General features: G+C 34.9%; 1 protein-coding gene across 4 annotated transcripts in view; it reads right to left on the reverse strand.

Annotated features, from left to right (window-relative positions):
- Nucleotides 1-3,863: 3,863 nt before the first annotated feature.
- The window catches only part of SPOCK3 (SPARC (osteonectin), cwcv and kazal like domains proteoglycan 3), a 166,459-nt gene continuing 142,787 nt past the window's right edge, over nt 3,864-27,535 (reverse strand). For all 4 annotated transcript variants that reach the window (XM_071432017.1, XM_071432018.1, XM_071432015.1 and 1 more), the window contains 5 exons: nt 25,280-25,399; nt 14,796-15,017; nt 8,221-8,283; nt 6,922-7,059; nt 3,864-5,910 (listed from right to left, as the gene is read on the reverse strand). In XM_071432017.1, coding sequence (XP_071288118.1) covers nt 5,738-5,910; nt 6,922-7,059; nt 8,221-8,283; nt 14,796-15,017; nt 25,280-25,399 — 716 coding nt within the window. In that variant the 3' untranslated portion in view covers nt 3,864-5,737. The remainder of the gene's footprint in view (nt 5,911-6,921; nt 7,060-8,220; nt 8,284-14,795; nt 15,018-25,279; nt 25,400-27,535) is intronic.

A 27,535-nucleotide genomic window follows, 5' to 3' on the forward strand; every position in this document is an offset into this window, starting at 1 on the left:
CTCATCTCAGCATTTATGTGTTATTTCTGATGTGAAGATATGCTAGAAGGCTACATAGCCTAATAAAAACACATGTGGTGAAATTATGAGGGGAAAGAGCAACATGAGCAATGAACTTCAAATCCTCGCAGTTTTTAATTCAGTGACAGGATCAGTCAGCTACTCAGAGACATAAATGCCATCCCAATGCTGTCACATTCTAATGTTTCTCCTGCCTTCCTTCCCTTTGAACTTGCCTTACTTTCAGCATTACTGTCTTGGGTTGTTTCTTGGTTTGTTTTGTTTTGGTTTTTTTTTTAACTAGGAATTGTCTTCTGACGAGCAAAGATTATATTCAGGTACATTTTCAAGGCATAAATTTAAACTATGGGTAGGTTTTCTTTTCAAAACTATTAAGAGTAATTAGTCTTACCTAAATCATGCATTTGAAGCTGCTTGCCTTCAAAAGAGCCTTCTTCCTGTATTCTGGCAGGATTTCTAGGGACAGATCCTAGAGTTCTTACTGCTGAAGGGAGTAGCCCAACATTTGATTTCTGTCTTTCACTGAAAACTACTCTATCTTTCCAAACATGTGGGGAAATTGAGGGAAACAAGTTCACATGCACATGAAGAAATACAGACTGGTACCATCATCTTGTGCTGTTGCAGTGTCATTTCACATTGTGCATACTCTGAGTTACACTGACCTATAAACTGGTGATATCCATTAATCACAATGATGACACAGCACAGACACACAAATCTCTGCTTTGCAGAAATCTTCATCATACTAAGCAAATGTGAAAATTTATCAACACAAAATAAATACATGAACTTCCTACAGATACATTTGTTTTGCTCAGGTAGCTGCCACAGATGTTACAGCAGGCAGAATTCTTAATCCACTTTTAACCACTTCATACTCAACACTAAAATCTATGCCTCCTACGAAAAAAACCCATGCCTGAGCATGGTTTTTACAGTAATTTTTTACTTTGGGTGAATTGGCTTGGATTTTACTGGTGCCATCTGTAAAACCATCTCTTAAATTTTGTTTACTTCAATAATGAATGTTCCCACTGAAAAAACAAATAGAAACTTCGCCCAACAGATTTTGGATTAAAGCATGTTTCAGTTCCTTAACACTAATGCAGCCCAACGGAATTAATGTACATTAATAAAATTTACTGCAGAAGTATAATAAAACTGAACAAGTTCTGAAGATATTTTGCATAATGCCCACAACCAATCAAATGTGACTCACAGTGTACTTTCAAAGAACTGCATTATTGTTAAGAAATAAGGAAAAAGAATTATGGCACTCTAACTGCAAAACTGGATTCTTCCTATAAATTGCTATTGCCAGGTGTTTCCTAAAACAAGTGAAAAGCTCAGTAATCTTTGCTAGTTTTCAAACAAAATCAACATGTTTTAATAGCCAATACTCTCCTCTTAAACCCCAGACTTGAGAAATCTTCTTGTGGCCCTCCATCCCCTAAGGGATACGGAAATAATGATCTGAGTTGGAAGGATATGTATTAATTAATTTTTTTTTTTTTTTTTTAATTCAGCAGACTGCTGGATGCTCCAGGAGTTTACAAAAGAGCTGCAAATATTATGGGTAGAGAAGGTGAACAGGTGACCTCTCTGTTCATCTTAACTGATAAATTTCAACCACCTTGGTAAAAATGGCTACAGGTGTAAACACCAGCTTTGTGCATGTCCCTGTCTGAAGTTTGGATGAAATTTTTTTATGGAGTTGTGTGGAAAGCTGGTGAAGAAATATAAAATGTCTTGCACTATTGCTAACACTATGGCATGGAAATTCTTTTAAAAAATATGCACATGTATTTCACTTGTAAAACTCACCTTCAAGGAGACACATAGTGTGCAGAAGTCTCTTTTTCAGGATTTGATTCAATAGCATCTGAAACACAACAAAAAATTCAAGTGGAGGTCTCATCTTTTAGGCTAGGCAACTCTGTTTCCCATTCTTGCTCTGGTTCCTTAACTTCAGAGTAATTTCCACTGCCTTTTGACTGGAAGAATTAACAAATTAGAAAACTGTACCCCTCCTGCACAGTAAGTACAGAGACAGTGTGTTAACAAAAATCCAATTGTGACATGAGGTTTAATTCAGCATATTTGATTAATTCAACATTGTATTTGCCTTCAGGAGGTGGCTGAGTTTCTTAAAACTTGGTTTTAATTACTCACCCAAGTGGTACCTGGTTAAGCTAGAGATTCTTCCAATCTATTGGATTCTTCTTTATGTAATACCAATCTCTCTTCACACAGGAACTTGCTGACAAACTACTTTATTGTCCACTGCACTCGCTGAAATGAAATTGTGAATGATTTGCGACCCATATATACTTGAATTAGCTGAAAAAAAAGTAAAAAGAATTACAGTATTTCAAATAAATTTGTGCTGCCACCACTTTATTTAAATTCAATTTTCAAAAGCTTTTAGTAATTAGAAATATGTTCACTGCTTTCACAAAGAATCTGTAAATAAAAATACTTTTAAATTTCCTATGAAGCATAAAGCTAATCCACATCCTGATAAACTTTTATTATTCTACCCAGCTAGTGGAATTTTTAAGTAAGAATAAGAGAAATCCAGTTCTTGTTCATGTGCCCAAAATAGGCAAAAATGTTCCTACTATCATTATGATCCATCTTCCTCAGTCTTGTCAATAATCCAATTTTCATATAAGCAAACTAATGACACTAATTCATTTCCTTCTAAACTAAGCACATCTGTGCCTTGACCCAAAATACTTCGTTCAAGGGCTATATATTTTGTTGCACTGAGCTTGGCATTCCTTACTTTTCAATGAAACTGAGACTTATAATTCCACACATTCTCAGAAGAGCATAAGGATTAATCACTCTGCCTGAAAATCTCCAAATGTACATCACAATCTTTGCCTATCTATAAATACATGTGTAGAACTGTAAGATCAGAAAAAACAAAAAATGACAGCAACACTGTAAAAATAGTCAAGGGCTCCCGACTGCTTTCTGCATGACTGTAGTCATGAGGACAGACATCTGTGCAAATTCTTGCATTTTATAGAAAGCAGGAAAAAGCTTCTGAATGGTTTAGATATTCAGTAAATTTACGTTATCAGCCTTTGCCTTTATTTATTCTAGCTGCTCCTGATCTCCTGCATTTCTTGAATGCAGGAAAGAAGCACACACTGAAGTAGTTTCCAGTTCCTCTGGTATCATAAAAGGTAACCAACACTACTGTATTGATCCATAGACAGTTACCTATCTTTTACAAAACAAAAGGATGTTTTCAAGGGAAGATTTACACTGTATCAGCCTCTTCTCTGGCTTTTCCTCAGGAATATGTAACAATTAAAACTTTTGTTGTTGCTGTTTTAGTTTTGGACCACAAAAATAAACCAAAATTATCCATATTCCCCACTGTCACTGTTCTTTAGTGAATTTAACTATCTTGACTTACTTCTGAATTTATGCTAAGTAGCTTTAATACTCAGGGACTAAAATGCATGTATACTCCTCTTTCAATTCAGTGGGGAATTTTCAGGGAAGAAAGAATATAAACATCTTTCAGGCTCTTCTGCATGACAGTTGTTTTCAGAAAGGTCTTCATACTGTAATCCCTTTAGACAAAACACATTATGAATTCCCTTTAATTCTAGTATCAAAAGTTTTAATGAAATTCATTTTCAGTTTGTCATCTAATAACCACTTGTCACATGCAAAAAAATTCCCCACAACAGTACTTACTGCATCAGCCAATAATGACAACACTTTTTCTTTAGCTTCTTTATTTAAAATCAGTTTATATATCAGTGAGTTTCAGTCATAAGAAACTGTTCTTTGACAAAATCCCACTATCAGAATGGTAAACTCTTAACTGACTTTATTTAAGAAAATAATACAACTATGCCTCACAAATTATGACCAAGCTTAAGAAGAAGTCTGTCTCTCTTTCTTTACTATGAAATGAAGACAATGTCATAAAAGTACATAACAAAGCTATAGAAAAATCAGTGGAATCACAGAAAATCAGAAGCTCCCTATGTGTTTTGCCCTATTCAAATACTTTTAATGAAAATAAAACATTAATGGCTTTATTCAAATAAATACATATTTTAATAGGTAAAATGTATCTGAAACATGAATTCTTCCTGATTCTACATTTCAGACTATGTAAAAAGTCAAAATGATGGGCTATGCTGGCCAAAGGTTGGTTACAAGAGTTTTTATTTTGCAAACTATACAGAAACAGTAAAAAAGAAAATGCATTATACTTTTTAATATTACATAAGATAAACATTAGATTTAGTATTTACTGTGTAGAAATTAATTCAAATAAGAATCTGATTTTCCTTTTATTAATGAGGAAATCAGGGACTCATTTTTAAATTATACAGCCTGCAGTAACACATTATGCAGGTCATGTCAATTTTATTCTGGGCAGAAAGAAACAGACAGGATATGAATGAAGATGGTGGAGTCCCAAAATGTCTACACGATTAATTAACATGCTAACATAAATACAGCGATTAAAGTAATTTTCTCTACAGTCAAATCTTGAGTGCTACTCTACACAATAAGTATAATCTAGACCACATGGTAATTACATAATAATAGGAAAAAAAATTAAAATAATCCATTTTCTTCATTCCAGCAGCAGTACCTACACTGGTATTATTTTGGTAATTGGGTGTGCTTAGCTATTGCCTAACATCCTATACTGGTATGCATGCTAAAACCTCTCTAGTTCTATTTTGCAAGGCACCTTTACAATACGTTCTATAAGTTTCTGCACTAGTAACAGAAAACAACATGAATCAAGATAAAGATCAAAACTATTTCCCAAAATATGAAAATAAAACGCATCATTATACATTTATTAAAAACTACCCTGGGGCAAGTGACAATACTCTGAAATACAGTAATGTATAAAGGTAATAAACTTTAAGCAAATCTTTTTTTCCCAATGTAAATATTTTATGCTAGTCTGATTAGAGAGAAATATAGAGAAACCACAAAGAGTGAAGCAATGATTCAGTAAATAATGATAAAGCTTATATGACCTTGACATGAAACCAAAAAAAGGAAGGACAAGAAAATTTTAGAATTACAGAACTGGTGCTTGTCCATGCTACTGATTTTGAAAAATCCTTTCAATAATCTAGCCATTTCCCAATAAAAAACATAACTACAAATGCAAAGGAGGACTTTGCTACAGTTTTCCCTGCTGATTTTTCTCCATACCTTTGGTTAATTAAAGGCTGGTTGAGATGCTACTTGTGCATCAATGTTTTTCTACTGCAATACATTTCTGATTCATTAAATGGACATTTGCAGGGCCTAAAACACTGACAGAGCTGAAGGTAAGTCAGCTGAGGAGGACATGCACAGTTCCAAGTAACGGCAAATATTTTTTCAGCAGAATTTTGAAGAGACTGGTTGGCTTTTTAGTGTGTTTTGCACATATATATATTTTCAGTAGCACATAACATTTTTTTCTTCAGGCTAGAATTCCAATGTGTTTTCTTCAGCACAACGGAATTTAAAAACTCAAAAGCACATGATATAATTATTCTTATTTAAACAAAAAAAGTCTATGACTCCAGCTGCAATGTTTGAAATAATCATACAAAATATACATATTTGTTAGAACCCTTCTGATCTTGGAGAGCAAAGGGATTTTATGAACTATCATCTTGTGAAATTTAGAAAGGTACAACATAGGGACCTCCTAATATCATCAAATATATCCATCATGATCATCGTCATCATCGTCATCATCATCCCCTTCATCTTCATCATCATCTTCAATTTCATCTTCATCGTTCATTATTTCATCTTCATCATCTTCATCGTCTGTCCATTCATGGAAATCACCAGAGGCAAAGTCACCTGAAGTCTCTAAATCGATAGCTAAAAAGGTACGATAGTTATAGAAAAGACTCGCAAGATACACTACATAGTTATAGTATATTTTACATAATCATACAAAAGGCACATCAGAATATTTACTTTCAGGACAACTGCAGAGTGTTACATAAAAATAAAATATAAATAATAGGAAGATTCTTTTGTCATAAAAACCCACCTCAATATTGAATTAATTTCTCAGTGTTAACAAAAGGAGACAAATGTTATGGATTTGTAGAACTGTAATGAGTGCTAGGAACAATTTAAAAAATTTAAGTCCAACTTACAGATGGCAATAAGGACCACTGATAGATAATATACCCTGACTATGGCTCACTTCTTACATATCATCTTGAATTATACCAAACTGTCCATTTATCTAGAAATGATCCTGGATAAGATGGACAATAGGCCTGAGCTTGTACCTCAAATACTGTGTACAATTTACTCTCTGCTTCAGGCTATGTTCTTTTGTTGGAGAAAAAGTGAAAAGGAGTCATAAATGACTTTTTTTAAAAGAAAAAGGAAAAATACGTTTTTTTTCATCTTTTATATCTGGGACATCAAATAAAGGTGACATGGGAATTCTTGGAAGAAGCTGCACAATGCTGTAGGGAAGGGAAAAATAAGGGAAGATTTAGTGTGCTAAAAACATTGTCAATTCCCTCAAATATAAACTGAAAAAAATATCAAATTGAATTCACTTGCATGCTGATTACCCAAAGGAATAAAATGAAACATTATGGGACTTATCTAACGCTGCTCTAGAAAATTAATTTGTCCTGGGTTTATACACACTATGCCAAGCATGTGTAAGGGGTCTATTAATAGCTGACACAGTGACAGGAGTTCCAAAAAATAATGCAATAACAATAACAAATTATGTTTTTTTGGGTTTTGTATAAAATTCCATATAGTTGGGTCTCACACTTCTCACTGAAGAAATTTAACCTGGCTGACAATCAAAGGGAATAACACTTCTAAACCAAACACCACAGAAGGTTCTTGACTTACCACATTCCGCTGCGCCATTTGTTCTGGATCCTGACACCTCATTGCCGTATCTGTCCACACACCAGCACTGCCCTAGGCTTCCATGGCACTGACTCGGCTTGTAGTACCCATCCTCATCACAGAAGGGGATGTACTGCCCTGAAAGATAGATATAGATAGATATAGATATATATGTTGAATAAGTATATTAAAGTCCATGTCTTGGCCGATGTCACAATTACAGCAGAAAGCAACTGGCTTTTCCTGTTTCACCATTTCAGACTCTGCAGTGACTGCTTTAGTACTAAATTCAGCTGACTCAAAGTGACTGAATGGATCAAATGTGGGAGGGTAAATATCACGTAGCAGTCTTGGACTGATTTCACGGCATAAAGCGAGCAATCTTCCTTTAATTTTTTTGTTGATCCTGTGATACGTATTTCTTACTCCCTGAATATCTCAGTCCAGATTTTCACTGGTGAAAAGGCTCAAATGTAGGACCTGTTCCTGACTGGGAAGTTCTATATCTGTGGAGTACAAACAAGTCTGGATAGTAAGGGCCAGACTTCGTGACTAACAAACTATCTACTACAAGGAGTTATTTGTATTTAATATGTATTTTACAAACCACCACATGCTAATATTTAATTATTCCACCACAGAAGACAAATGCAGCAGAACACACCACAAAAAAAAAACCCTGTAAAAAAATTAATACTAAATTTGCATTTATATGTACAAGAGGAGCTTATTTTGTGAGGCAGTGACATGCCTACAGCTGAATAATCCACTGTTTATCACTTGGACCAAGTGGAGACCACAATCAACAAAAAATTCATATGAAAGCATTTGAAGTGTATAGTTCTTGTTAGAAACCATCCTTATGAGAAATACAGTTTTGACTGCTTCAGGCCAAGCCTTTTGGTCTACAGAGCTTTCACACAGTGGCTAGTTGTAAATGAAGACGTTACACTTCAGAAATATTGATGCAGTATAAACTGATTCACAACAAGGATTTCAATGACTTAGAGAATATTACAGTTAAAGGATCAGCAGAAATACTACATTTAGGAGTACCTTGTGCTGTCCCCTCTGTACTGTAAAAATGTACCTTCTATCAGGGTAATAAAACAGAAGTAAGAGCTTTTGGTAGGTAACGTAATAAAACCAAGTTTAATAGCTTTCAAAAATTTCATAAATTTTGCTGCTGAGATTTACTGTGGTCTATCTTCATTGGATTAATATTGATTTTGTGTTGCTGTTTAACTAGGGTTATTTATGTAAGTAATAAAACCTTCAAAAGAATGATCTATGGCTCACCTAGGAGCTTCTTTCCTCCTTGCTGCTTCTGAATGTTACTGAGTTCTGTCTGGCAAGGTGGGTCTAAAAGGACATAAAAAATATTAAACAGGTTACAAAGTATCGAGGACAGAAAGCACATGACTACATTTTCACAGTTTGCTATGTTGTAAGGTCACTCTAACTACTGATCTTATGAAACACACACATCTGAAAGAAAAGAATTACCACAGCTTGCTACAGTTTCAGAATTATGAATCTGCGCACCACCATGGATATGTGCAGAACACCACTCATAGTTAACTCATCTCCAAGTGAGCATCTAGTCACTAGTCTGGAGGATTGAGGAATGCTAGACCAAAATAGCAACTCTATCACACCCTACTTTACTGCTCTATAAAAATCTCTGCAACTGTGAAGCTTGCCTCATGTATTAGCTAAAAACAGGACAGCTCTTTTAATTTCCTCCCTTTTGTCCTTTTTAGAATTCATGTTCCAATTTTGTATTTCACATACTACACTAAGAAAATAAAATCTTTTTCTTCACTGAAGTCTGCAAGATTCAATGATTCTCTGGCAACAATGTAAGACTGGATCCCATAGGTACAAAGCCCCATCTGCAGCAAACTAGCTTAAAAATGGAGGCCAAACTTTAGATGGCTCTAAGAAGCAGAATATGTATTAAAATTCAGTTTTTCATTATTCAGCTACAGCTGAATATTGGAAATACTGAATTCTACTTCTGAATAATTTAATTTTTTACTGTCCATAAAAGAAAGTCGCATTATGCACCATGAATGGGAAGAAAATAAGTTGTGAATGTGTTTACATCACTGTTCAGTAAGTGAAAGAATCAAAGACAGCAAAGCACTAATTAATCTCTGAACACTGGCACTGCATACCACATTAGACCATTATTAGCACCAGGCATTTCTCATTCTGAACCAGCAATAAAATTACTGAGTTTACTCACAGGTGTCTTTAGCCTGCACCATTCCCAGACAAAATGTTACATTGCATGAATATTAAATGCATTTTCTATTTTAGCAGACTCTGATCATTTATAATACATCTTTGCCATGTGCTTAACTCAAGGATCCCTTTTTCTCCATGCAAATAGAAAAAGGTGTTCTAAGCTGGCTTAAAATGAGTAAGACTAGCCCAGCCCATTGATGCAGAGCACATGGAAGACCAGCACTCAGTCAGTACGTAGGGCACCCTGCTGAGAAAGGCCTAGATGAAGTGGAGCTCAAAAATACAGTTCTGGTGAACACAGAGCCTCTTGGCTGGCACAACCTAGTTATTCCAACATACCGTTGCTATTATCTAACAGTGTAAGTAAAAACTAGTATACAATAATAATCCCTTACTGGCAGCAGGATGTTCATTTCTCTTGTTTTTACATTTTAAATAACACTTACATATGCAATATATTTAAAGAAGCTCACAAATGTCTCCAGTGGCCTCAACTCTGGTGGGCCTGGCTTTTCACACTAAATCTGTAATGATTCTTTTTAGAGTGAAGGCCTTAAGGGTAGGCTCCACTTTCAAAACACTGTCAACAGAAGTCTTAATGCCAGAAGAAATTTTAGGATTTGTCTTTCCAGACAACGAACCAATTTCTCTGTGTGCTCTTGAAAAATCACTGAGATTTGACATCACTGGGTGGGTATTGGATTTTAATAATTCAGTTTTTGACTACTTTATGAGGCTACATGATGTTTTACTCTTTGCATTGTAGGAAGTACTTTGAGGATGATCATGCTCACAGTTTCATTACCTTTCAAAACTAAGGTTCCTGTCTTTCCCAATACTTGATGATTTAAAGTCTTAATGCTATAACATTCTGAGGACCGATTATCTCTTAAACTAAAGGTATTTTCTACTACCATTAATCTAATAAATTACAGTAATTTATCATACAAATATTACAGGTTATAAGAATCTAGGAACAGGGTGGATTTGGCAGGGTTAGGTTAATGGTCGGGTAATGTCACAGAACTATTCTATTCCATTCTCTCCTTTCCTACAAAAGAGATGGGAAATATGCTGACGAAGAAGAACTAGTCAAATAGGAAGAATACATGCATTTTTATCCATGAAAAATAATCCTAAATTAGAAACCTACATATGCATATTTGAGCACTAACATGTGGAAATGTAAAAATTATGGATGATGCCTAAAGAAAAAAAAATCTTCTTTTATAGCTATAAATCTTTGGTGGCACAATTACAAAAAGGAATACCATTAACCAAGAGGTAACAAGGCAACTTGAGGGAGTTACTTACCCAAAACACTCTTCTCAGAAGTCTTCAAGATTCAAACTTAAGCTTTGCTTCTTAGGGCAAAGGCAGCAAAAACTCTTAACAATACTAAATCACTCTGGTGCTTAAAACTGTCAAAGAGAATGGCAGGCTGGAAGTTCAACCAATCTCTTTTGGCTCAAAGCACATTCTTTTTCCTATCTTCCTTCAAATCATAATGCCTCCCTCTTTATTTGCAGGTTAGCTCCTAAGTTTGTAAAGCTTTTTTTTAAGATTTCAGAAATTATTTTTATAAAAAAGCAATCGCCGGACAACTCCTTGAGCCAAACAGTTATTTTCAGGGAGGAAAAAAAAATCCTTTACAAAAATCAGGGTTGTAGTTTCTCTTGAAATAGCAATGAATCTGACATTAGTCTGCCTGAAAATCTGTATACAAATAAGCTATCTAACAATCTTCATCCTTAATCTGCTTTCACAGCTGTGGGCAGAATTGTTCTTCTGATAACACCAGTGCATGGCTAGGAGTGAATCATGAACCACACAGCACCAGCCATTCACAGTTTGTCAGTGCTCAGAGCACTGCTGCACATCAGAGTATCCAACACTACTAATGCCAGCCCTTCAGACACCAGTATCCAGTCATGTCAAGAAGTGCTTCAAGGCTAGCACAATTAAGCTTTGATTTACCAAAATAGCACATTACCAGATCAATTGGAGTCAAACCGGTAGGTTTGACCACTGTTTTTAACAGATAGGTCTCAAGGAGCTATTACTCACACAGTGAGCCTCCAACTTTCAGAGATTCTCCTTCTTACTCAAGAACAAAACAGTGATCTTTCACCAATCAAGTAGATAATATTTGGCAGAGCCCCTAAGTTCTGGATTATGGTCTACTGCAGATAAGGCTGCAGTGGCATCTTGCCTGTACTTGGCATCAAGCATTGTAATTGTTGAACATCTGAGGTTTGTACTTCAGGGATCTGAAACATCAATACAACAGTTCAAGAAGTCTGCCAGGGGATCTCATTTAGGACCATCATTTATCTTGATAAAAGCATGTTACATCTTCACTTGTAACTACCTATAAATATATTTGAAGTCCTTGCAATCTTAAGACTGGCAAATATAAATCATGATAATTATCAGTCTTCTATAAGAGGGACTGTTTTTAAAGTGACGAAGATGTCTTCCAGGTATGGCAGACAGAAGGGCCTCTAAGAAAACACACCTAGAGAAGTGCTGAACTAATAGATCCATGCAGAGGCCTGTAGTAAAGAAATACTTTGCTGCTAAGCATTAAAACTCTCAGCAAAATTGGCTACTCTCCTACTCTGAATCAGTGATGCCACAAAACAAGGCTGCAGTAGTCAGTCAATTATTGGCAGAAAAAAATTCAGCCTATAAAAAGGCCACCATTGCAAAGGCCTCAGCATTTCAGCATTTAAGTAAGCACTGAAGTGTCACGTTAGCATTGAACAACTAAGGAAGTAAGTTCTGAAGATGGGTGCTGAAACACTTGCATGGATTGTTGAAAATAGAGGGCCACAGTGACCAAAGCATACAAAAAGACTTAGAAAGAGCACTGGCACAGTGCAGATTTTGATGTATTGCAGAAATGCATTTCAATGCCTTGGATGTACCTCAGAAATACTAAACTACATTTAAGGCAGAGTAAGGGCAAGAAAAAATTCAAAGCACATCACTGGACTATACCTAAGTGTTTAACCATTAGTCAAAGTGAGACAACTACTAGAGGAAGATCATCTTCTCCACAAGAAAGATCTGACTTCGGGATTCATAAAAAAGTTGCCTATATTGACTAGGAGTTGTTAGCAATGTTCAGTAATATGTCTAGTGTAGTGTAATCAAGCGGACAGAAAGAACGAAGAGTTTCAAGTATTTGTCAAATGCTGACAGTCTTGCATGGTAAAACTAAGATCAAAGACCACAGGGCTTCTCAGGTAATGACTCAAGCTAACACTATGTACTTTTAAAAAGCACAGTGAAATTGCTATCCCAGTATGATACATATGGTTGACTAAATTTTGTATTCCCTTCAGAACAACATTAATCAAGAAGAGTACTGTAAAACCACTGATCTACCCAGAAAGCACTAAGCTCAATGAATACAGAGAACTGCTCTACATGGCTGGAAGCATTCTGTTAATATCAGCTTATTTTAATAAACATCAGAAAGAAGCTGCTGAATTTCTCAGCTTTTCCATCTCCTTGCTATTAATAGCAAAGGCTTAGTTAAAGGCCTTATTTAGATCATTCCATCAAGTAAAACATAATCAGACATGAACATATTCCACAGCTCAGCATAACAATGCCAATTAGAGAATTCAATGGGTCACTAATACACACAGGAAGTAGGGCTCAGACAGTTGTGCAACAGCTAATAAGACATGACAAAAGAAGATAAGATTTTTTTTCTCCTTACATCAAAAAATGGAGAATACAGATTTTGATAACTGTTAATTTTGAATGATGAAGTGCATGTTTAATGTGCAAGGGATGCTGAAACTCAGATTTCACTTCATATACAATGTTTAGGAGACATCTTTTTACTATATACTCAAGCACACTGTGCTATCAAAGACTATCTAATCTGTTTGAAATCAGCACCTTATTTCAGTACCATTATCAAGACAGCGAGGAAATTGGTAAAAAGGGGAAGAAAAGCTTGATAATGTTGAGTCCTGCAATGTGAAGAATCAGTGTCACTGAAAGATGGATCTGTTGAGGTACCATTAATAAAATTCCCTAGTGTTTAGATCAGTCTTTACATTACCATCCTCAGGTTCTAACAGCACACTGAGCAAAAATTATGCACAAAATGTGTTTATTACATAAGAAAATGAAAAACTACTTGAAACTGATCTGTGGAATGGTTTTGTTAATTTGGTTATGCCATTATATGAAATTGGTGGAAAAAACTTGGACCACAGTAGGCCATATGTAATTTTCTGTACTTCCTGTGGCAATAGGAAAGAATTATACTGCCCTCCAAAGACTAAGGGTACTTATATATTAAGCTGAAATTACTGTGGTGGGTTTTTTTTTTTATTTTTTATTTTTATTTTATAGACAAATGAACAAAATGTTATGTTCTTTAAGAGCTACATTACTTCTAGGATGGGTTATTGTTAATTTGCTAGTGTTGCTAGCAGTACATACATGCTTATAAAAAAAAATCACACAAAAGTTAATGTTATACCATTAAACAAACAAGGTGTTTTGAAAGTTTAAATGTTAACCTTTTAATAAGAAAGTTACCAAAGAAAATATATCTGCTATTTAGTGCTTATCTTCAGAAGTACAGCTTTATTTTTACTTAGATTTACAACGGGCAGATGTAGCATGATAAAAACCTTTATTTCCACAGAAATTAGAATGAAACCATAAATGTTGAATGCTAATGCGAATTTATCATGAGAGTTTTAAGGGTACAAGTGAGAATTAAAAACTGATACTAAAACTTTAAAAAACGCTGAATTAGCTAAGCAAACTTTCCACCAAATCAGTTTTATCTCCTCTATCAGCAGTAGAAATTTGAAGCCTAGTTGGTGTTTATCCTTTAGAAAAACTCCCTCATGTTAGTAAGGAAAATGCAGGGGTTATTCTGACCAATTGCAGACAATATTCAATGAGTGAATTCCTTGATACATTACAACTAGCTTGACTATATAATTTACACGATGCTTCACCTATGACTAAAATTGTTATATATTCCTCAGGAAAATAATGCCTATAGGTTGTATTTATTTGTCTAACCAAAACCACATCAGGACATTAACAAGAGATTCAATTAGGCAATAAAAACCAACTGGTTTTAGGTCTAAATGCCTGGAAATAACTTTATCCATAATGTTCATTCAACTATTTTACTAGGCTCACTGAACATTAAGATACCCTACATTAGTAATAAAAAAAGTTTATTTTATAATGTAGGCAAAGTAGACTGGGAAAGAAATAATTTCAGTAAACTGTTCTTTATTTTCACCTCTTTCTCTCCACATACATACTAAATTTTGGCACGAGGAACAATATAGCTGTAAAAGCATTAGTGGCAGTGTTGCACTTTATTTAGAATCCTTGAATTTCTAGCAAGCCTTTCTATTTAGCTTGAGTCGTTTGGCTACTTTGTTTGTTTGGTGGTTTTTTATTTCATTTTAGGTATTCACCATATGTCACAAACCTTAACACAACTTCATTGCACAGCATTTAAGACTTGTAGTTCACTGTAAACTTCTTAGTATGTTAAAAAAAAGATAAAGCCCAACAAAAAGGTCAGACATACACATATGCAGGTTGATCTCATCTCTTACCTTGCTGTCTTTGGAAGCAGTAGCACCACTCATTGTTAGATATCAAACTGTCTTTGTATGTGTCACAAGAATTGAAGAATGCCCTGGTGCATGGCTCGTTCTTGTCAAGGTAAATGCTTCCAAGTTCTGACTGGTCCAACAACAGGTCATAGTTCGTATCCAGCCTATTAAACATCCAGCCCAGGGAGTCTTTGCAAATTGGCAAAATGCTGGTATCAAATCCTAAGAGACAAAACAAAAATAATCAAAAATTATATAGGAGGAAAGCTGGAGCAGCTGCTTATTTTATATTATATAGGAGGAAATAATTAATTATATAGAAGGAAATAATTTTAAATTATATAGGAGGAAAGCTGCTGCAGCCACCACAAAAGAATGCTGCATCATGGAAATAGCTCTGGTGGTACATAGCTGACACAAATAGTATATGCTATTGAAATGCACATAGAAATTATATGTCAGATTCAATTTTAAAGTCACTAAATTAATCTGCTAAAAAAATCAATCCTAGAGTCAGCCTCAAAACATTTAGAAATATGAGTTTTCATGTCAAATGTTATATATATAGCACACACATTATGTACAGTAATAAATGACGGATAATCATTTCCTGGAAAAAAAACTAATGAGGAATTTAAGTGATATTACAAATCAGGAGAATGAAAATTAAGTGGTTTGCACAGTTTACAGAACTAAGAAGAGAATAAATTCCAGTTAACTTCTTGGAATCCCTGCTTGGATTTTTTTTTATTTTTTTGTTCTGATAACATACATTTAAATCTATGAAAAAGTAACATGATAGTCAGTCTCAGCAATGCTTTGAAACTGTATTTTATCTTTACATGGTGTACTTTCTGTCTTGAAGGAAGCCATGTAAAAGATGATTGCTAACAGCAGCAAGCTGCTAGTATCATACTTACCTATACAACTTGCATCTTCCTAAAACACTGCTTGAAAAAATGGCCAAATGGAACAGGCTGAGTTAATTATTCCTGTAGCCAGACCTCACACCTCCTATTTATGTTTCCTGCATAAACTTTAAAGTACATGCAGACTTGCCTATGGACATGAAAGGGAAATGCAGAAAGCACCAAGCCTCTTGCCTGTGTCGAAGCTGTGACCTGCAGATGATACAAACACACACTTTTTCTGCTTCATGCTCTGTGGATCATGCCACAGGCCCGTGTGGCCAGGCAGTTGAGTACACACCCTAATACAGAGCAAGATTTAGTGCTACTAAATATAATTCTTCTCAAAAGTTAATTCTTCTTTAAGTTAAAACTGAGCACTAAAAAATTTGATTGGTAGAGATGGCTATAGAAAAGTTGACATGAGAGCCCACAGGAATTCCCCGTTTCTACTGCTGTTGAAAATCAAGCCTGTCTGCCTTTTTTGTTCTGAAAACGGTAAAGAAATCAGAAAAGTGCTTCTATACTGCAAAACAGGTTTAATCCAGTAATTGCATTTAGAAGTCATTAGATGTCCTTTTAGATAGATACCTATATGTGGAAATGCCTATTCTGTGATAGAATGACCATTTCAGAAAGGAAAAGAAAACTGATACCATCAAAACTCCCTGTGCAAGTCAGACAAACACATAAAAACCCTTTCCTCAGAAATTTTAAATTAACTATGATTTTTCATCAGGGTGATCTCGCTTTTGCTAGTTCCCTGATGATCTGTTGCATTAATTATGATTTTTGTTTGATAGAAAGAAGACAAAAACAAAGCAAAAAAATTTAAGCGAGCCATTTCCTATTTATGAAGTTTTCATGTATTTAACACAATTTAAAAACATATCCCAGCATTCAGCCAAAGATCTCTTTTCCTTCGTCTTCAGCCCCTGATAAAACACCAGCACAAAACTTACTATTTTTTCTGTGGATTACAAAGAGCAGTGAGATACAGGACCCAACTGAATGAATAAGGATATAGAGTAAATGTCTTATGCAACCTCATCTGTAAAAGGTATCAGAATTATTCAAAAGGTGTCTCTGATTAGAAAAAATCTGGAAGATTCCTCCATCTTAAAACATTTTTTTCTAAGGATTAGTGTTCAGTGTAACATTATTTACCTCTAAGGTTCTGTTCCTGAAGGCCTCTTAACACTTTCTCTCTTAATTCTGCTTTTAGCTCCTCATGACCTTGGTTACCAAAAGAGGTCAACGTGAAACATACTTCTACCTATCCTGCCTTTTGTGCACCTGCATGACAGGAGAAATTATTCTTGCACTCACAAATTTTTTCTGAATTTAGCACTCTGGCCAGCTCACCCAAGTCTAATAGACAGGGCAGAAATAGAGCAACTATGATTTTAATTAGTAAGATGCCAACTAGAAGGGACTTGAAGATAAAAGACACTTTAAAGGTGTATTTAAAGATAGACTTTGTGGGTCAAAGTAATTGAAGAAAATACATCTGTGTGTGGAGATTCCAGCTTAAGTTTATTGAAAGAGGCATCACTTTCAGCTTGGGACAAAATATTTTTAAATTAGCATCTGTGGTTCATGTTGGCAAAGATCACATTGTAAAATATTTGTATTTTAGGATACTCGAAGACAGTTTTATGTTTTTAATAACTATACTAAGAAAAAGCAGAAACCTTCACAACATCTGCTTATTTGACAGAATAAGCTAAGTTGGAGGAGACCCACAATGATCATTGAGTCCAGCTCCTCAGTCAGTTTCAAATTCTCCTCTAAGAAGAAATAAATTTATTTGAAGAACAGTGTAAGAGAAATGAACATTTCAAAGGTTGTACACACCACTAAATTAAGGTTGGAACAATATTGTACAACTGCACAAAATTTTTTCCCTATCTTTTTCTTGATTTCCTTAACTATCATTAGCCTGTGACTGGAGCTCATCCTTTGCTTCCATTCCTCAATTTTTTTTCTCACTTCTTTCTATATAGGTTTTAGATTTTTTAAAAAGTGGTGTCCCACCAGCATCTTCTCTTTTACATGTTTCATAATTAAGGACAAACTTGCAATTAAAAAATTTGCATTGGAGTCAGCAATATAATTAAAAGGCAGATCATACTGATGATCTGATACCAACAGGATAGCACCAGAAAAGTGTTATTATGTTCTAATATTTTCAATAAATCCTGTGAAAGTTCAACATAACTACAGCTGATTATTTAAATATAGAGTATCAAGTCTGATATTCATGACATACTCTTCTGAGAAGATAGGAATATATTATTTTGGTACACCAGAACTAATAAACCTACTTCAAACAATATTTTATGTAAGAAAAGCTTACATTTATTAAAACTCTCATAACCTATCTGCTAAATAGCATCAGATACTGGAGGAAAAAACTGTGGATCATGGGGTCTTTCTACTAAATAACTGTATGATTTAATAACTTCTAAAAGTGATTATGTTTTATCTTGAAAGTATTTATGTTTCTTTTTTAGAATTCAACTCTGAAGTAGTTTGTATTCTCATTTACAGTCCAGGAATATTTGTTTTTATTACTAGTTTTTTGTTCTTCCTCTTGTCTAGTATATACAATTTTAGTGTGGCAAATAGAGAAAAATCACATTTTTTCTTAGTTTTCACTGGTCTTGTTTCATCAAGCCAAAGTCTTTCATGACCATCAGTCACTGCAATAGAGAAATGTCTGAAATCTAAGTAAAATATTAGTTTTGCTCAAACAAATAAAATAAATAAAAATGGCTCAAGTATTTCAGAGGTAAACCAGTCAGGTGTTGATAGAGATAGAAGCAGCTTTGTTTGATATAAAATAGAGCATTCCTCCTCATCCAGAGGTACTACACCACAAAAAGATCATCACTTCAGGTCTATATACACATTACCAACTCTTTTAGAGATTATTGTGCTAAAATTCTTGACTCATTTTAAAAGAACTTTTACTGAACTGTCCAAACTTAAAATTATCAGAAGTACTTTCTCTCAACAATGACTTGCTTCCTCTATTATAATATTGATGAAATAATACATCTTGAAGGTGATATACTTGGGTAAAAGAGTCAGAAAAGCCTTGATGTTCATATCTAGAGTTCAATATCTGCTCACGTGGTTTGACACGTGAAGGCATCAGCTGATACAGAACTAAGAAACAAAAAATCACCCAGTGACCGAGACCTAGGAAATTACTGCCCAAACCACGTACTACATATATTATCACTTGGAACACCACCTAGAATGCTGGTTTGACACATTTTTCACAGTTGGAACACAAAGCAATAAGCAGAACCTAAGGAATAATTAGTATAATTGAATGATAGTAATTTATTCTTGATTATTAAGTAGCAGGACATTATGCCAAGGAGTGCAAAAACTGCTGCTCAGATGACTAAATTATGAAAGATGATTTTTATTTTAACCACTTACTCAAAATCTATTTCCATATACCATAATGAAGTGAACTTTCATGCAGCTATTTCTGAACACTATCTAAAAAATATAAAGTACCAGCTCATATTCTTTTCCTGGTCAAAACAATCCCAAGGGAAATATTATTAAGAAATATAACCATCCTCCATGGCTTACATACTGGGCATTCAAAACATTTGCTCAAAAGGAACTAACAGAAATGCTCCTCTTTCTGCTTATTTCTCTGGGGAGAATTTCAACTCTTACCTGCTTTCCAAGGCAAAACTACCATTTGCCTGCTTATTAAGCACATAAGAAATGTGTACATTGAGGAAGACAGCTTCTGAAACCATGTGGGAATCAGAACAGCATATACACTCACAGGGCTCACATATTGCATTATATAGAAATTTTTTATCTCATGTGCCAAGAAATGCACAATTTTTTTCCAATACCAGTGTGCTGTCTGAAGCAATAAAAGTCTCAGGCAAATCACACATGTGAATGAACACACATGCTCTCTTTGCCAGACTCCTGGCTGGTATCTAGACCATCCATTTTACCTGTTCAGTGTGCAAGCTGCATAGCAAGAAAGTTTTCTTTTGTAATGTTAGTAGAAAACCTTCAGTGAACAGCATCTCACAGCTGAGACCTACTGTGCACAAGCTGGGAAAAGGTTTCCCTTCCTAATGCAATCAGGACAGAGCACAGCAGGAAAGACTAAAATAAAGAGGACAAAGCAGCAGTGAATGCTTTTGTACTTGATCACAAAAGTGGTGATCTTGGTGAGCTTCATCTGGCTCCACAAGAGCCAGGAGACAGAATCAGGCATAATTGTGTCCCCTGTCTCAGGCTGTAAAACATTCCTGATGACTGTGGTTATACAGACACAAGCAGAGCCCAGGTTAGGGCAGGACACAGAATCCCAGAATATCCTGAGCTGGAAGGGACCCATAAGAATCACCAAAGGCCAACTCCTGGCCCTGGGAAACATGGGGAAGGGACCAAAGGTATTTTGATAAACCTAGGAACACTGACTCTCATGTCACAACAAAAGGTACAGGAGGAAAGAAATAAAGTACAACTGCAATGCCCCTGTGAAAGTTTGCATTCTGAAGTCTCTTCCAGTGTTTTAAAGAATTTTATATGGATGGGGGGGGGGGGGTGGGAAAGCAACAAAAATCCTATTCCTAGAAACTATGTTTCCTAATAGATTGATGGGTCAGATGAAATTTGTTACTTGGGACACCAGACTTACCATTTTATTAACAGCAGTGACTGTTAGAGGAAAGCAGATAACTGAAAACAAGATAAAATAATAAAGACCCACATGTTTCACTGTGTATAAGGATAGTTGAGTACAAAAGATTGAGTCAAAACCAATTTCAGCCAGCAACACCCAATGTGGTACATTTAGAGAATTAAATTTAAGTAGAGATGTATTCATTAAAATTCCTGTTCAGAATTAATTCTAGGCTGGATTTCTTGTTCCAGACTCTTCCATTGAGGATGCCTTTGCATGAGCTACCCTGACACATGCAGAAATTCACTGGAAGAACTTTTCCTTTCTAGCAAACTAGAACTATGGTTCAAGGTTGGCAGCCTGTTCAACTCTGCAGTTAAGCTTTATGGAACATTTTCTGAAATAATCTCAGGAATTAGACAAATTCTCAAGCCATCAGTGTTCTGAAGACACCAAAATACTGTTTAACATCACAATCCTAGGAATTCTTTCCTTACTCTAGGAGTAAGGAAAACCCAATTGTTCTCATGAGTTCTATCTGCACCTCATGGTTTTCAAATATGCTTTGGCAGTGAAGATCAGGGAAATATAATTTAGCACTGCATAGTATCAGTTTGTCTCTTCATAAGTAAGGAATTTATGATAGTCAGAATGAAATGAAAATCTTCAAGCAAAAATTGGAAGTTGCTTATTTTATTTACTTTTCTTTACAAAATGAGTATTTTCCTCCCATAATTTTGTATGGAAATTTGTTAATTTTAGTGTAATAGTATCTTCCTATACTAGTTCCAGAAAAGCCACTTAAAATTAATTTTCTTTCAGAATTCTTGATTTTTTAAGTTATTTTCAAAATTATTAATGTATTAGACTTCAAATAATGATATTTCCAAACCATAAGAAGATTCTCTTTTTATTACTTTTGGCCTCGGGTTTTTCATATTCTAACACAAGAAGGTGCACAAGTATTCTTCAGAAATAGACTGCCTGTTAGCAGAAATATCTGTGGGACTATGGTATTGTTTGTGCTTTACATATGATGCATTAATTTTGTGTTCTAGAACACAAAATTAATATAGAAATAGAATGAATATTCCAATGGATTTTAAACAGTTATATAAAATGCCCCTTGATTTTTTAACTCTGCATATTCTGACCCACAAGTGAAAAATAATGGGGGTATTATTATAGTATGGGGGTCAAATATGCTTTTCCCCTTTGTGTCATCTATTTAGACCATAAATGGCCTGAGGAAAAGATTTAAGTGTATATGTAGCATCTATATTATTGATACTTTTAGATATATTACATTTGACCACATCTGAACCCAAAAGAGATTTTGGAAATAACACCCTATTATTTTTTGAAACATCCTACTCTCAATTACATTCTGCTTTGGAAAAAAGTGTCAGTAAGACAAAATTACCTTACTCTTCTAAAAACACAGCAATGTAGGCACCTGACATTTTTAACTTTTTAGCAGCATATTGATGGCTCTAGCAGAACACTACTGTTTGGTTTGTTTAGGTATATTAATGATTGTAGGGAACAAAGTGGATAATTTAATAACTAGAGCAACTCCAAACTTTCACCACATCTGCCTTGGTGAGGAGGACTGTGCTCAAGTCTTTTAATACTAAATGCCACCAGAGTGATTGGAATATGAAAAAAAACTATATACAAACAGACAACCAGAGATGATGCCACAAACTGCTTCTTTGAATGCAGAATGGTTTTTCAGTGAGGAAGGAACTTCATGATAAGAATACAGGAAAGCCTAGGGGAGAAGGGTGACAAAACAGATTTTTAACTCCCCAAGGGAGCTGAGCAACTCCAGGGATCTGTTACATGGGACTCTGAAAGGGTCTGCTCAGACCACCAAGTCTCATTTGCTAAGTGTAAAGACACTATGCATGATAAGAAGTTCTTTGCAAGTTTTATTTGTAGCTGTAGCTTTCAGGCATCTCCAAAACAGGGACTGGACAGCCCTGGTACACTAAGATATCAATATGGCTGGATGCCCTGATATACTTAGATACCAACAGGCCTGATGTCTTGGACCTCTTATGACTTTGGAAACAGACAATGAGGGACATTACTTGAGAACTTTGCTCTGCAAGAACAGTTTTAAGAACTTTTAAATGGTATTAGAAAGGACATTACCATGTTAAATGGTTGTCATATTTCATGGGTTTTTATGTGTTTACAGGGACATATGCCTGTAAACACATAAAAAGTGTAAACATTTTAAGTGTAAAAACTGTAAACACAATATTTTCTTCTAAACAACAGACATGTTCATTTCCCATAAAATGCAGTATGTATTTTGCTGTCTTAAATAAGAAATTTTGAAGTACAGAAATTGACACAACAGGAAAAAATACAGCACTAGTAAAACCAGTTTTAAAAAAAATTTGTACATTCTCAAATCTACAAGTGAAAAAAACTACTACTGAACATACACTCATTCAATTGCTTCCTGTCTATAGATGGACTGGCTTCCTAAAGTAGTCTGTCAAATTATTACAAATTATTACATATAAATATTGGCTATTTATAAAATCAATACTGCACAAATAGGATGTTTAATATCTAAACCCAGTATTTTTTCACAATTAGCTATATCCAATTTGAGTAACTGACCACAGTACTGAAACATGACCCACTGAACAGTTACTGTTCAAATGTGAAACAATGGAGGCATTTGTTGAATACCTCTTTTTTGAAAAGAAAAAGAAGAAAATATTCAGAACATTTAGGACAAACTGAATGCCTCACATGTAACCATTTTGTAAAACTTGATTTGTTTTATTTTAGTAAAAAGAAAATAAACATCTCAAAGCCTATCATCAAACTTTGAACAAATTTAGAACCAGTAATAAATTAATACTTAGTACAACATTCCAAATTCTGGTACCATGATAAAAACCTAAGTCAAACATTTATGACAGAATGATGTTGACATGTAACTGAAAGTCAGTAATATGCAGGAAACAGAATTTTCCACAGAGACTGTAATCTTTTACATGTTGATGAAAAAGAGTCTTGCAAAAACTATTCTTAGCCATCCAAATCAACTCTTGATTCTATCTCTCTAAAAATGGTAGAATAGCATGCAATCTAAATTGTGCCTAAAATTTCATGCACCTCCTACAATACGTGCAGATTCTGTACAATGCTAAAAGAGAGAACGTTATGAATTTGAAGGCTTCCAAAATTGAGTGTCCAAAAATCCGTAAGATTCTTTCATTTTTAGCCTCACATATTAAAATCTTGGATCTTAAGTCTAAATATAGTCTTTGCTTGCTATTGTAAAGTAAAAATTTGCAAACAAACTGGTGACATAACAAATATGACTGTATTATATCCACAAATGCATCATGGTACAAATGCCTGTTTCAAGTAGAGATTGCAGGTCATATCAAAACCACCTGTGTGCTTAAGGAAAAAAAGCTAAAGGAAAAATCTCACTCTTTGAGGAATTTTGTGTTTGCACTACATCACACTGTATTCAAAGCATTAATTATGAACTTGACTTTCTTGCATTATATGGAACCAAATTTCTTGAAATACTGACTTGTTATTTATGCAGGACATAATACTTAACAGCTCTGCAGTTGCTCCTTTATCATTGCCCAAATTTCAAAGTAAGCATTCAGCAAGATACAGGACCCTACATGATATTTCAGTAGTTCACCTTCAACTGAGCAATGCACTAACCTACATGATTAGATACTCAATAGTTAAAAAAAAATAAATTCTTACTTAAGGGCTGCAAAATTTGTATTTCTATTGTTTTCACTGCTGCATGAGAAGCAGATCACATGCCGGTTATGGGCACCAACCAGAATGCAAATTGGAAATATATAGGTTTAAATGTCAGTTTTTTTCAATACCAATAAAAAGTGGCACTACTGTATTACCACTGTACCTCAGAAACAATTTTTCTCAATGTTAAGAAAAGTATTCCTAGATAAGACAGAATCATCTTTAATTCATTCTGTTTTACAGAATTATTCACATTTTCTTAGCATGAAAAAATCACACAATGAAATGACATTGCCAATTATGTGAAATTAATTGATTTATTGAAAAATAAAAGAAAAAGTAATGCTACAAATTGAAACAATCAAAAGCTAAAAAAAATTCTCAAATATTTAAAAAGCTAAACATAAAATAAGTAAGGTAAGAAGCCAGTGGTGGCTAAGTTCTATGACACATACTCTGGAAGAATGCATAGCTTGCCCTTCTTACTAATAACAGCTAGAGCATTCTGGTTTATGAAATCCTATTCCCCTCCCCTCCCAGTAGGACTTTACTTTTGGAACTATTAATGCACACTTCAACTGCTCTTCTAAATTAGCCCTTTGATGATTACATTTTAAATTGTAACTACTTTCCACAACAAAAAATTATATTTAAATATTTGAGGGGGTTAAAAACAAATTATGCCCCTACTGTTTCCATTTCATTAGTACTCCTGAGTCTTTTCCAATTTCAAGTATAACTTTAAAAATTCCTTTTTACTTACAAACTTCTTTTCCATCTGTTTTTCAGTGCCAGTATATACACTGACATCAACTAGCAAAGATGGGTCACACATAATTTAAACCCCTTTATTTTATTTCTTTTAATTTGATGGCATTCACAAATGAAAGCATTGTGAATGATAGCTGTCCTGCCAAATGATATTGAAAGTCTGAAGTGAACATCTTGTATTAGTACTAAGCCATAAATAGGAAACCAGCTCCAGAAGAGCCCAAAGTTATAGTTTTGTACACTATATGTGCATGTCTATCTAAAGCACACGAGAATATGGCAGGTCTTACCAATGGAAAAACAAAAGAACAGAAAAGGATCAAAGAAAACATCAAATAAGACAAACAGAAATCACTTACTGCTTCTTTCAGGCCTCTGAACAATCCTAGTCTTCTTATTCTGAATTCCACTTTCATGAAGTGCCTTAAACCAGTCTCTCAATCTGTTTGCAACTTCCCTGAATTCCAGGTCACTGCACACTGAAAAACAAAATGTAGAGTTGTTTAAGGTTTTTTCCAGGGTGCTAAGTAGAACTTTTCAAATTATGCTAAAAAAAATCCCCCGACCCCCACAAAACCCCAACATAATAATACAAACATATATGTTCCACAGCTTTTAAAATTTATTTAATTCAGCTGCACTGCTTAGGTATGCCTTCAGAACTCAACAAAGGTCCTGAGAAATAAATACCTGCTGTATAAAGGAATTATAAAATTACAGGTGCCTAGGAATAGAAAAATTCCTTTGCAAACTACTATAAACCTGCAGCACAGGTATTTTTACACCTTACTGCAGATGAGGCTGAGACACTCAAGACATTTTTTGTCTTTTCATTTCTATGTTCATTAAGGCAATACTAATCCAAGCCCTACCAGAAGAGGTCAGAGGTGTAATTTAGGCAGATAATCATGAACACTTAGCCTGCTTTCCTATGCTAAGGAAAAGAGGAATTAGGATTGCCAGCAAAAGTATTTCAACAACATGATGGAAGTTTATACTTGGAATGGAGTTTCACAAGCCAAACCTGTGAGCACATAACGGCAAACAGGCGACTCTACAGCCACTTGGTGATGGAAAGGATGGATTCTTTGACCAGAAATAGCAAAGGCAGAAAAAGCACACCAGACCAAAGAGAGCATCCGTAGCACCAAGAGCAGCAGATTAGCAGCAGACTGGCTGAAGTGCTGTAAAGTACTGGCAGTTTGTACAGAAGCCAACAGAAGTAGGTATCAGAAAGAGATGTGCAGTCAAGAGGCTTATTCAGTGAGAAGACAAAGAAAGGACAAAAGAAATAACACTGTCTGGAAGATGAGAAGAGCAGAAAAGACAAAAAATGTATCTCTGCTCAGATAACAAAATACCTTCCACTGCCATTCTCAATAGCTATCATTTCCAAATTGGGATCCCTTTCCAGGTCTACCAGTAACCAAATAAGCCATGATCTGAAGAGCTCATACCTAAGTTGTCTGAGCTTCACAGTGACACTCTTCATAATAAATCTCCAGCTTGCTTACTTTTCTTTTATTGTGTAGCAATCCAACACATTTAGTGACTTAGCTTTTTTAGCACTTCATTAAATTGCACAACACTATGAAAAACCTACTTGTATTTTGGAATAAGATAGAAACATATCATTTTGTCAACAACTATCAATGCCTGTACACTTGTATGCATTTAAGCACGGGATTATTTATTCTTTACTGAAGTCCCACTTGATACTTTGATTCTATCCATGAAAGAATGAAAGACTAAAGTACAATTCATCCATCCATATATTTGCATATGTTATGGACTGATGTTTTTATAAATATTGTATTTGTGTTTCTCTATTGTGTAACAGAACTATTTCTTTTCTGATAATTTAGAAGGGAACTGGGGAAAAAATAATGATAAATAGGCATGTGTACTAAAAAATGTATTACAACAACCAGATGAAAATGGTTTCCTGATCCAAGACTACATATTCTAATTCAAACATGTGGGATTCCTATGTTTGCTATGGTGACACACACCTTCCTGTACCAACTCTTGCAATCAGCTGACAGGTCAGCACAAAGAATCAGCTGTTAACTTGGGACACTCTGCTCCTCTTTAATTTCTCCTTCCATTACACCGGTATATTGGTTTTTATGGCCAGGTTTTGGTAGCAGGACGCTGCAGGGGTGGCTTCTGTGAGAAGTTGCCAGAAGCTTCCTCCATGTCCAGCAGAGCCGATGTCAGCTGGCTCCAGGACAGAGCCACTGCTGGTCAAGGCCAAGCAAATCAGGAAGGAGATAACATATTCATGTTCAACTTCCTTTGCTATAACAGAGACGATCAACCTAAAAATCCATTCACCAGAATGCTACTTGCCATTGAAACATGCTTGCTCGAGGTAATTCTGTATGATGAAAAACTATATTAATTAGCTGATACATACTAAAAAAATGTTTAGGAACTTTTCATGCCAGTGATGAGCTTGTAAAGATACAGAGTAGTGAAATGATTGTGCAAATTTGTCTGTACTGATTTAAAATAGATCAAGATGAGGTAATTCAGGTCTATTCAGACTATTATTTAACCTGATAGACTGGGAGATGAATCTTTAATGGTGAAAGACAGACAGTAAAGGTTGT

Source organism: Agelaius tricolor, unplaced genomic scaffold (assembly GCF_023055355.1).
Source record: "Agelaius tricolor isolate 1412-34295 unplaced genomic scaffold, bAgeTri1.0.p SCAF_8, whole genome shotgun sequence".
Taxonomy (NCBI): Eukaryota; Metazoa; Chordata; class Aves; order Passeriformes; family Icteridae; genus Agelaius; species Agelaius tricolor.